The 12,421-nt window shown below is 38.7% G+C and overlaps 1 protein-coding gene across 6 annotated transcripts in view; it reads left to right on the forward strand.

Annotated features, from left to right (window-relative positions):
- Window positions 1-12,121, forward strand: part of LOC111875011 (uncharacterized protein CG43867) — a 169,235-nt gene extending 157,114 nt beyond the window's left edge. For all 6 annotated transcript variants that reach the window (XM_033755681.1, XM_033755682.1, XM_033755683.1 and 3 more), the window contains 5 exons: window positions 15-254; window positions 1,931-2,070; window positions 4,041-4,283; window positions 5,464-5,581; window positions 8,895-12,121. In XM_033755681.1, coding sequence (XP_033611572.1) covers window positions 15-254; window positions 1,931-2,070; window positions 4,041-4,283; window positions 5,464-5,581; window positions 8,895-9,248 — 1,095 coding nt within the window. In that variant the 3' untranslated portion in view covers window positions 9,249-12,121. The remainder of the gene's footprint in view (window positions 1-14; window positions 255-1,930; window positions 2,071-4,040; window positions 4,284-5,463; window positions 5,582-8,894) is intronic.
- Window positions 12,122-12,421: the final 300 nt, after the last annotated feature.

The raw sequence follows: 12,421 nt of genomic DNA on the forward strand, positions 1-12,421 counted from the left end.
GCCTATGTTCACAGTTGTGTGATGTGATCTCAAAGTGGGAGACAGCATTAAGAGAAAAGGGTTCTGGCAAGTTTGAGAACACACGTGTTATTCAGCTTACCTACAAGAACCGACTATACTGGAGACACAGTGCTAAGATGGAGACAGACAGGGAGCGACTACTGCTTTGTTACCAAGTAAATCAACAAGTCATCCATGGCAGATTCCCCCTCAACAAGGAGCTGGCCCTGGAACTGGCAGCACTCATGGCTCAGGTGAATTAAATATTTCTCTTTTCAGATATTTCCTCCAAATATTACTGCAGACCTTCATGTTATAATTTCTCAGCTTTTAGTTAAAATTGATAGTGTTATTGTGTTTGTGTCTGACCGCCTTGTAACTTCTAAATAAAGTGACAGATTTGTATGAAACTTGATGAAAATATTACATTATCTATTTTTTATTGTTATTATTATTTTTGTGAAGATGTCTGAGGAGGGGGAGGAGCAACAATACCATCACCATTTAATGTAAGGTTCTGAAATTATGGATGATGATAATCTTTGAAAAACATGCACCTTCTGTTAAGTCCTTTTGCATATGTGTGTGTTTGTTTTTTAGCTTTTTAGTGATGGCGATAACAAAGAAACCAGTACAAACAGTCATTTTAGGTTTTATGTGGATATACAAGGGGCGTTCAAAAATGATTGACACTAAATGTTTTTTCTTCACAGTAACCATTTATTGGAACGAAATACGTACAGATTATATTAGAGGTATTCCCCGCCAATGTCTATGCACCTTTGCCATCATTCTGGCAGTTTCCGTATTTGCACAGCAAACCATTCTTTTGGGGTATCCCAGCACCACTACTGGACGACTGCCTGAAGCTCATCATCGGAGGTGAACATCTTACCCCGCATGACTTTTTGCTGCTTCCCCACATACAGCTGCTAACCTCGTGTGAATGTGTGAAGCAGCCACTCCTTCCCTCAGAGAAACCACACAGTCCACCGTTGTCCGTGATTGTCTGCTTCCATGTTGTCTGAGCATTGTCCACGACTGCACCTGCACACCGCCATAAATGACGCAGCACTGTTCGACCTGTGCATAGTAGCAACATCATCTTTTGGCCATAGGCGCACTATAGTATGTCTTCCCACATATACACCAGCTCGCATTTGACAGTGCTCCTTTTCCAGAGTTATTGAGGGAGTGTCAATCATTTTTGAACGACTTAAGTAGATCATAAATTTACTGGCAAAATCTATAGCCTTTTTTAATGTTTTTACAGTTAAAATAATAGTGACAGTGCAAAAAATATGTGTCAAGTTTATGATAGTTAGAACCTTTACTGATAGAAATTATACACTGGAATGGGTCCTTAAATTGTATAATTATTAATTTATAATTCTTGTAAGCCTTGCCATATAATGTAAGTCAGTAAATTCTTCCAATAATATTTTGTTATCTCCCAAGACTTTTATTGTACACTAAAGGAACCTGCATTTTGTACTGAAAAACAAAGAGCCATTCAACCACCATGCTACTGTTTTTACTGACATTTGCTACACCAGACCTTAAATATATGAAGTTGTTCTGCTTTCATTTGTAATGATGTAGATCAAAGTTCCATTTACAAGTTTGAAATAATATTAAATTGCAGCATCCTGCTGCAATATGTAGATCTGACTTCACCACAAGTGGAATGCAAAGTCAGAACTACATGTTTGTAGATTTCATGAAGTATTTTGGATAAATGTCTTGTTCTTGTTGTGGAAGTAGTGAAGACATAATGATCACATGGTTTTATTTAATATGCATATACTTAATGGTCCTTTAAATTAAACAGTTTATGCAGTGGTTTATTAAATATAACTATATTGTTTTGCTTGCTCTTGAACTGTTCTTGAGATAGAATGGGTTGTGTATAATTTTTACTGGTTGACAGATTGACTTTGGAGAATACAACGCTGATAAGGGGCGAGGGAGTGGTGGTGTGGCAGGAAGCCTGCATCATTTAGTACTTCAGGCCCTGGACAAGTTCTACCCTTACCGTTACAAGGATGGACTGACTCCAGATCAACTCAGGTAAGATGGTGTTTCTACTTCAGTTAATTGTAAGACTGATTTTAATGAGAAGCTTTGGGAAAAATGTATTATGACTTCTCTCTTTCAGATTCTGAAATCTGTGTGCTTAGACTAGCAAGAACTATAAATCAATAATTATACAATTTAGTGATTCATTTCTGTGCTTAATTTACATTAGTACAAATTGTAACCTCATTAATTTTGTATAATAGTATCCCAAAATTTTGCACTGTTGACATACTTGTAACTTTTGATATAGGTAAAAAGGTAAAGTTGTCCTGATTAAGCCCTACACCATGAAGGTGTATGGGGGAGTGAATTATGTATATCCACATTTTCTTGTCTTTGGCACTAGCTGGAAGTGAATACTGTTTATATGAAGTATACAAATTGTTTAGATATGTTTATGATCTTCCACTGCACAAAACTTCATATGCTTAGCTTCAGTGGTTCACTAATTAACGCTATCAAATCAAAAGCCAAATACTGATTTTGTATGATTGCCATGTTGTTCCACACTGTATGAAAGTAAATTACTGTAATATGAATTGCATTTTTATTAAAGAGCTGTCAGCACACAAAATTTTAAGATCCACTGGTAGTGCATTAGTAATGGTACTGGCATTGCCCCCATTACAGAAGTTCAAAGTGGTACCATGTTGATAGTCCTGATGATACAGACTTATGACGTCCAAAGTCAATATGGCTTCAAGTGACATGATGTTCATATCAAGTTTCATGAAAATCTGTCAGTTGGTTTGCAAGTTGGTAGAGTGATGAACATGCAGACGTGGTACCAACAAGCAAGGATAAATCCTGAAGAAAATCCATGCAAAGTTGAGCCAGTGAATCAAATTTACAGGGAGCCTATCAACTTTAATAAAAGTGCTAATGAGGTTACATGTTGTGTAGACAAAAACAAAGAATAATTGGCAAACCCTTGTGGAACACAATAATGTCAGAGCTTTGAGGATGTCATAGTTAAGAAGCATAGTAACAGACAGAAGTGAAGGTATATCCATAGTTCTTATGGATGAAACATTCAGCCATGGCTTTCATTCAGTGCTATTCAGTTGGGGTGATGGACCTGTCACTGGCCAGACTACAGAATCTGTAATACTAAGTTATTGTTATGTTGCTGTTTATAATTATATGAATTCCTTCCAATTGTTACGGGTACCAGCTACTCTTTTGACCAACACTGCTCTATTATGTTGCCAACATTAATTTTTTCTTAGTTCCAAACTAATGGTTAAATGAAAAACCTATTTTCTGCATGTTATTTATCTTCTTTCCACAGATTTTAATAGTTTGTTAATTTATTAATATCAGGGCTGAGAAAAGGAATATAAGAATCTGTAATTAAGTTAATATAACCCTGCACAAAATATTTCAACAGTATATTCTAACGCGGCGCCCGTGGTATATTTTTCTGCCGCCCTCCGTAACCACATATAATTGAGCCAATTTTTAATATTAATTCAAATTATAAGACAAGAGACATTTTTGAATGTCTGAGTGTGGTGTCGCCCGCACCTCCATAGGCATCAGTGAATTATGCCCAAGTACATAAGAACGTTGGACAGCACTGTTCTATCAGGTTATATTTTCAAATTAAATATACTTTGAATTTTATTTTGTGTAACAGGTACAGTAAGCTTCATTGATGATTTTCATGTTATATCTATTTCTGTACACATATCAGGTGCCCAATATCTCCATTACCCTTGAAGTTTATTATCTGTGCGTCACACAACTGTTGTGGTGCGTGCACTGGTTCAACAGACCCCAGCAGTCTTAGTATCACATCTTTACAACATAAATCCCATTACCATCAAATTTAAATCTAGGCTCCAGCATGATAATAGTGGGAGATTTAAATCTTGAAAGTCAAGTTTAATCCACCACAAACTGGCTGTACCACAAGATGGAGTACGATTTTCCTAGTAGTGGTGCCATAACTGTTACAGGGAACTGCAAGAACGTTTGCAAGAGAAATGGGCAACTTTAAAAGGACGAAGCCTTTTGGACTGTGTGCGCATCTATCTGACATGCACACGCAAGTGGCCACATTTTGGGGCATCCCTGTTCCAAGCTCAGTTACATAGCCCACTGCCATGGGCAGGGGTGGAACTTGGAACAATGCTCTGGCTTGTGGTCAATGAAGACAGTGTTACCCTGCTGGAGCTGGCTTCCATGCAGGCCATTGCTAAGTATGTTTCTGTTTAGTTTATAGTTCTTAATTTAATATGGAAATTTGTTCTACTCTGACAATCCAGATAGATGATTAAAATAAGGTGATAGAGGTTAATCTGTAAATTCTTTCTGTTAGATCATTTCTCATGAAGTCACCCACAGCAGTCAGCTACACAAGTTGTTATGCATAATGAATTTTAATATTTTCCAACACAGTTACTTTGGTTGCTGCTTAATAAAGCTGCAACAAGAATCCTTGTGTTCTTTCAATATACTCTAGAACAATAAAATCAAGAAGAAAAATCTAGAATTCATCTGTAAACCCTATTTGCACTGAGAATAAATACTTGTGCTTATCACTGAAATTTCTGTACTGTACAGAGATATCATAAATTAACAGTGAGAGAAATTTAGGCTTTTTTTTTCAACCAGTGTGATTTTTAATAATAACATTCCTTTTCAATAATACAAGCAACTGTAGTCTCCAAGATAAGCTTCAAGTCAGGAGGAATGAAAACTTGTAACAGACATTATGAATGAAATGTAATTAGGGAATGGAAGAGGAAAGGTAGCCAAAGGTAGCATGAAATTAAAAACCTGTAGACTAAAGAATAGAAAGATATCCAAGGCAACTCTAGGAAGAATGTTTCTAGAATGTTACAGGTGTTCAGTTGCCTAATTTGTGAAGACAAGTAGAAGAAGGGTAAGGAGGAGAAGGGGGAGGGAGGGAAGGAAAGTAAGGTCTGTATATGTCACAGACAGATGCAGTCATTTTAATAAAGTAGGCTTCAAGTTGGAAGGATTTCAGAAGAGAAGATAGTAACACACCTTATTTTAATCTGGCTGTAGTTTGGATGTGCTGAGTAGTAGGACCGTGTGTAAGTTGTGCATCAGTTTTCTAAAGCAGTTCCTGGGTTCTTGACGTTTTTTATTTCCTACAAAAACAGTTCTGCTTCAGTTTTTATAGCATACAAATCTGATTCAAATAAAACTTATTTATGTTTCATGAACCTTGTAATCAGTATTTGTGTGCTTCTCTGTGATGCATGTAAGGAACTCCTTTATGGGATTTATAGAATATTTAATGTCAGCAGTAAAGCCAAACAATAAATATAAGTTCAAGACAGTCTCTTATGTGATCAAGCAGAGGTACTTTTCATAAATAAGTAGGTGAACCAGCAACTGAAATTTTTGCAGATATCCTTACTCAGCCATTGTTACATTTGGAGGCTGTCAGGATGACTTCATGCTTGTGGTATCAGCTGAGGAAGGTGCAGGCAGTCAGAAGTTACTGTTTGCTCTTAGCAAGCCAAAGGTAAAGGAATAATAATAGTATTACACTCTCTTATCTCTGTCTGCTGACTGTGTACAGCTAATCTCATGATCTGGTGTTGGATCTTGCTGACTTTTTGCTTATTCTGAGAATGTGCTCCATCACAAATTATAATCCCAACAACAGAACTGAATATCTGTTCTAAAATTAAATTTGGTACATTGCAAATAAAAAGGTTTATGTATGAGGCGCAGTCAAATGAAAACGGGTCAGAAGCCAAAATATATTAAAGAACATTTCTTACCTCAAAAGTAAGCAGCCTCCGTAGTCTAGAGGTAACGTTCCCACTTCATGACTTGTGGTACGCGGGTTCAAATACCCAGCGGAGGTCGTCGAATTTTAAGGGTGGAAAAATTCAGGGAACAAGTCCTCCGGGAGGGACTTCAAGCCGTGTGTCCTGTGTCGTAGCTTTACGGCACGTAAAAGAACCTCATATCTCCAAAGGAGATCACTGAGCCAAATTCAAGGACGTTTCCCGCCCAACAGTAGTCTCTAAGGCCTCTGATAGATGGGGGAAGCATTATAGACACCGCCAAGCTAGTGGATGCCGAACTCGCTGGCTCGGCAGGACTGATGGTATGCACCAATATCGGTAGGGTATAGAGACTGGTAGAATATCATAGAGGGAAGCACAATGGACCAATACTGGTCTAAGTGCATGGGGAAACCCACCCTTTACAATAACTAACTAACTACCTCAAAAGTAATCTCCAAAACTGTTAATACGTTTATCCCACTGGGAGATAAGATGGTCAATCCCATCCTTGAAAAAGCTTGTGGGCTGTCTACAGAACCACATCATTACCCAGCCACACACATCTTCATCCAATGCAAACCGTTGTCCACGAATGTCTCTCTTCAGGTCTCCAGAAATGTGAAGATCACATGGGGAGAGATCTGGGCTGTAGGAGGGATGTTGAAGCACTTCCCAACCAAATTTCTGAAGCGTGTTCGTCACATAGTTGGCTGTGTGGGGGCAGGGGCGTGCGTTATGATGAAGAAGGATAATGCCGTTCGATTGCATTCCAGGGCGTTTTGACTTTATGGCACGTCTCAGTTTCTGCAAAGTGTCTTCATAGCGCCGTGCACTGATTGTGGCCCCATGCTCAAGAAATTCGACAAGCAGAGGGCTCTTGCAGTCGAAGAAGAACGTCATCATCACTTTACCGGAACTTGTGTGTACGGGTTTGGATTTCTTCGGTGGGGGAGAATTCACATGTTGCCACTGTTGGCTCTGCTGTTTGCTCTCAGATTCAAAATGGTGGCACTACTTTCATCCCCAGTGGCAATATGGGACAGAAAAGCATACTCTTCCTCATGGTATTTTTGCAAGGGACCCAGTGATGCAGCCATTCTCTGATTCTTCTGTTCCTCCGTGAGTTGATGTGGAACCCACTGCACGCAGATTTTGCAGTACAGCAGGTGTTTTGTCACAATGGCGTGTATGGAACCATGACTTATTGCCATCAAAAGACTAATTTCTTCCACAGTGATCCGTCGGTTTGCCTGGATATGACCATCCAACGCAGCAATAACATCAGGAGTGATGACACAATGAGCCTGTTCTGGACTAGCATCATCTTGCAGTGATACATGTCCCTCTCGGAATCTCTTGTGCCACGCCAGCACACGTGAACGTGACATGCTGTCTTCGTCGTAAACAACAGACATGCGACGATGAATTTCTTGTCTTCCTCCTCCTTCAGCAGTCAAAAAGCGCACTACACTTCACTGTTCTTCTTTACCCGCCTCCATTACTGATGTTGGACGACCACACGTAGCGCTAACCTTACTTCCAGCACAATAAACAATCAACTAGTATGCAAGGTCACATCACTGTGCTTTCCTGAGTTCCCACCAGATATTCATACCATAAGCAAATTCCAGTGTTACCAACTTGCGTGCCATGTGAGTTATGCATGGTGACCTGTTTTCATTTGACTGCCCATTATAAAATAGAGGGTGAAGATAAATGACTCTTTGGCAACTGGTGAATAGTTTGTCCTAAAAGAATATGTTTACACGGATGCTGTGGTACATGTATCCTCCTTCCTTGCAATGTAGACCCTTTCTTGTACCTAGCCTGTTATTTTTGCTAGAGGAATATGGCATAATTTGAACATGTCTGGTTAGCAGAAGGCCAATAGTATGGCATGACATGGTATCGTCTGCTCTGTGTTGATATCCATTGGAACATTTGGCCATTTCAGAATTAAAGGTAGAAGATATTATCCAGTTAGTTGCTAAGAATCTTGTAACACAGGACATTTATACTGGAAGGCTGTTGACTATTTGTCCTTCTCCAAGCTTGAAGACTACCTTCTTGTTGACTGTCTGCAACTGTTGTTTAGTGTTTATTTTCATAATGTGCATCCTGCTTATTGCATAGAAACGGCTGCATTGGTTGTCCATTTCAAGGTCTCTGCTCAATGGGTCTGTACACTGCAATATCAAAACTTATATTTACTCTGATTCTCTGATGCAGAGCCAAACAAAGAAAATAAAGTACTTGTGAATTCTAAATGGTTCTGACGATGGTGTATAACATTCAGAATCACTGGGTTTTTGGACTTTGTCCATCGTTCAATACTCTATAAACTATAAAACACAGCATTTCAGAAACGGGATCTGTTTCCATCCTTGGGTGAGGGGTGAGTGGAAGACACCTACTCAGTTGGGTCCCTTAGAAAGAGCTAACCTTAATTACTGGACAACCCCTGTCAGCCAACCCAGTTTGGACATTTCTCCTATCTAGATCCCCCTCATCAGCAATGACGTTTCCAACTCACAGATATCTGTATGACATGATAGGTTCTTCATGGGTTTCCTTAAGGTTTTAGTATCTAGTGTTCAGGTTTTACTCCACAGTTGGCGCTAGCAGTAGGCACTACATGTCTTCACAAATTAGCCCGGATGGGCATCACCTAGGCCTTTTTTTTTTTTTGGCTAAATTTAGGCTATAAATTTCTACTTTTTTCTATTGCAGTTGCACACATGTGCATGCTATATCACAGTTTTTATTGCATATTTTCTTGTTATCTCCCACTGTATTAGCCTAGTTCCAGGTAATTATATAGCGGTAGTGAATTTGACAGGGGTTGTCCAGTGATTGAAGTTAGCTGTTTCTATGGGATCTACCTGAGGCGTCTTGCATTCCCCACTCATCTGAGGACAGAAACAGATCCAGTTTCATAAATATTGTGTTTTCTAGTTTATAGAATACCAGATGATGGACAAAGTCCAAAAACCCAGTGATTCCAAAAACAAAGTTAACTGTATTTAAAATCTGATACAGATTCTGGAGCTGACATTGCTGATTGCCGACTATATGAATGCTCTTGGACATGGTCTTCCTGGAACACCCCAGATGGGCACCCTGACTCGCAATGGGTCACATCGATCTCTTCAACGGACTCGTCAGCCCACAGCAGCTGGAGGGACTGGCTACAGTACACTGAGCTCAACAGCTGCTGTTCACTGCAGTACACTAGGCTGCACTAGCCAACAACAGCAACAAGGACCACAACCAGACCTTCTTAAATCCACGCCAGATCATCAAGTGGGAGCTTCATCTGCTGCCAATGTTGACGTTAGGTTACATAGAACAGATTCAAAAAAGAGGACCCACCTTGATAATGGCATGGCGTGATGTAGCGCCAGAGCCCTGCACAAGGAAACACAGTGCTAGTGATGTTTGGGCTCTCCAATTTTATTTTTGTGCTCAGAACCTCCTTGTATGTCATGTATGGGAGTGCGATAAAAGGAACTGGTAAGCATGAGTGCTACATTTACCTAGCACATCCACCTTTTAAAGTGTGAAGTATGTTTGGTAATACACTACAGAAAATATGCATGAGCGGTAGTGTAATTTTATGCTGCACATTGCAGACATAGACTAATACTGGTATATTTTCTTACTATGTAAAATTATAAATTAATTTTAAGGCTATAGTACTGCAGTATTAAATTTAAATATTCATGTCTCAGTAACATTAATGAAAGGTGCCCTTGTTTATGAATAATGAAATGAAAAATTTAGCATGATATTTTGAATCTAAAATTATAAAAAAAAATTAAACTTTTCTTCCACATAGCTTATATGACAAAGAATTTTCTTTCCTTGCTTCTGATAGGGTTGAAAGAAAGTTTGTAAACTTAGAGAAATTATACGTCCATCTAGATGCCAGTTATTGTTGTTGTATACTAACATGTCTGCCAACCTAAATAGAGATCCCATTGTGATATGGTGTTCCATTTCACTAATTCTGAAACAGTAATACATCTTGGACACCACTGTTTGACTCTTGGCTTCATATTTCTTAATTGCAACTTCACAGCCCACTCTCATAATATAGACTTCATCAGCTATAGTCTTACCATCTTGTAAATCATCGAAATCTTTATTTTCGTTTTGAACATGACTGAATGAGAATTATCTTATACCAGAAAGATTTCAGGCTTTCATAGCTGTTCAGTGGTTGTGTTTCTGGGTGATCACACCATGTAGATTTTGGCTGTATTGCTGACATTTCAGAAATATTATCTCTGTCTCCGAGGTGAAGGAACTGCTCCGTTTGAGTTGTCGACTTAAGCCAAATGGAAAGTGAGACAGAAAAAGAGACCCTTAATGGCTGATCTCATTCAGTGGTGTCTGAATGAGTGGAAATATGGGAAAACTAGATCAGTCTTGCTTTGGAGACTATTCTGAAGAAATAGAGAGGATACTTCAACTTTACTCAACCTACAGGTTTTAGTTAGCGCTTACATCTCTCTATATTTGGTGTGATCCTTCCAAGGGAGATCAAATTAAAAACTCCTCCCGTTTTCACTTTTGTCTCTTTCCCTTCTTGATACTGCTGCACACCCTAATGTACACCTTCCATACAGGTTTCTGAGCATTCCAGGCATCCCACTCTCTGAGTAGGTTGGCGGAATGATTATGTTCTAGACTTATATTTGGAAGATGCTTAATTCATATCTTATCTAGAACACTGGCTATCCTGACTGAAGTTTTCCTACTTTTCATCAGTCCCTCCAGGCAGATGTGAGGATAATACATTAATTAGGCCACAACTGTTTCCTTCCACACATTTTACAATTCATTATGTAGTAGTGGTCCTACCATTAAGTGCTGTATAGTCTGAGGTACTTTCATCATTTTACAATAAGCCACAAAAAAGGAAGAACACATCATATTCATTCAGTTCTCTAAATGCATATTTTTTCTGTCTCACTTGCTATTTAATTAAATGGAGCACATTACACATCACGCAGTAATGGGATCCCTATTATTTTACACCAAAACAGCATTTACAAATAGATATGTGAAATCATGATGGATTTTTTTGTTACACACTCATTTAAAAATCCTTGTGAATTGCACTTGAAAAGCCATAATTAAGGTAAGAAATCTAGTCTGTATTGTTGTGCTTCATAACAACTCTTTAAGGCATGTCTTTACTGAGAGTTGGTTGTTAACTCTTGTTTATGCAAATTCTTATTAAATTTTGTCAGTTGGCAGTATTACACATATTATACTTGAGGATCATATTGTGGTGCTGTTCTGTAATTTATATTTTTTATACTGTATTGAGCTGTCACTATACAACCAATATTGCGCACAAACTTTTACGATGTACATAACAATGTTTGCCACTTTTCATTATGGCTACATGTTTTGATGATCACTGGGCTATATATATTCATATTTCTCTGACACCCATTATTATTCCTACAGTCTGTCTTATGTTATGAACAATATATATGTGATGTATGTTTATGAATGTAAAAATTGTATATACGAATATTAGTTTTTCTTTTTTCTAATTAATATGTTATAATGGTAATTATATTGAGACTTATTGTTAACATTTCAGAGCAACTTTTGTTGCATTATAGTGGTATAATTTCGTTGTCATGTGCTATATCTCTTTGTTCATATCCAGTGTGCTTTTTTAAGTTTATATTGTGACATATCTGCTGAAAGCTGGGATAGCAGAACTTGAGAAGACAAGCATTGCTAGGCAATGACTCTGTAAACACGTTTTCCATGGCAACCAAATCATGTGACCACTGCAACAGATACACAACAGTAGAGGAACTGCTGAAGGCGGTGTTCTCTATTTGGTCCATATAGAGGCCATATAAGAAGAGCTAATTGGGTGATGAAAAGGGAAGTCTCAAATCTGAAACAGTAAAATGTAGTCACAGTCCCATGGGACTTTGACCCAGTAACAATTGTAAACGACAGACCTGTCCTCTCATCAGAGAGTTTATATTTTAAGTTTATATTGTGACATATCTGCTGAAAGCTGGGATAGCAGAACTTGAGAAGACAAGCATTGCTAGGCAATGACTCTGTAAACACGTTTTCCATGGCAACCAAATCATGTGACCACTGCAACAGATACACAACAGTAGAGGAACTGCTGAAGGCGGTGTTCTCTATTTGGTCCATATAGAGGCCATATTCATTCATTCATCAGTAATCTGTCAGATGACAGGTCCACAGCCTCTTCCAAAACAGTTTCTCCACTTAATGCGATCTTCTGTTTTTGGAAAGAGACTATCCAGGAATAGTGATAATGTGGTAGTTTTTCCATTTGCTTTCCACATCGCAGTACAACAGCCGTTCAAACCACTCTGGTCACGCCTGTTGCTATACGAACTTGAACCATCTCGAGCATCATTTTCTCTGTGCTTCAAGTCGCCGCTGATGACGCTGCTTCCGGCATCAGTTTTCGGTGTCTCTCTTCGTCTGATGCCTACCCTTTGACCTGTCCAGCAAGGGAGGCCCTGCCAGTAGCTACGCTACCGCTGGTA

This window comes from Cryptotermes secundus, unplaced genomic scaffold, assembly GCF_002891405.2.
Source record: "Cryptotermes secundus unplaced genomic scaffold, Csec_1.0 scaffold973, whole genome shotgun sequence".
Classification (NCBI taxonomy): domain Eukaryota; kingdom Metazoa; phylum Arthropoda; class Insecta; order Blattodea; family Kalotermitidae; genus Cryptotermes; species Cryptotermes secundus.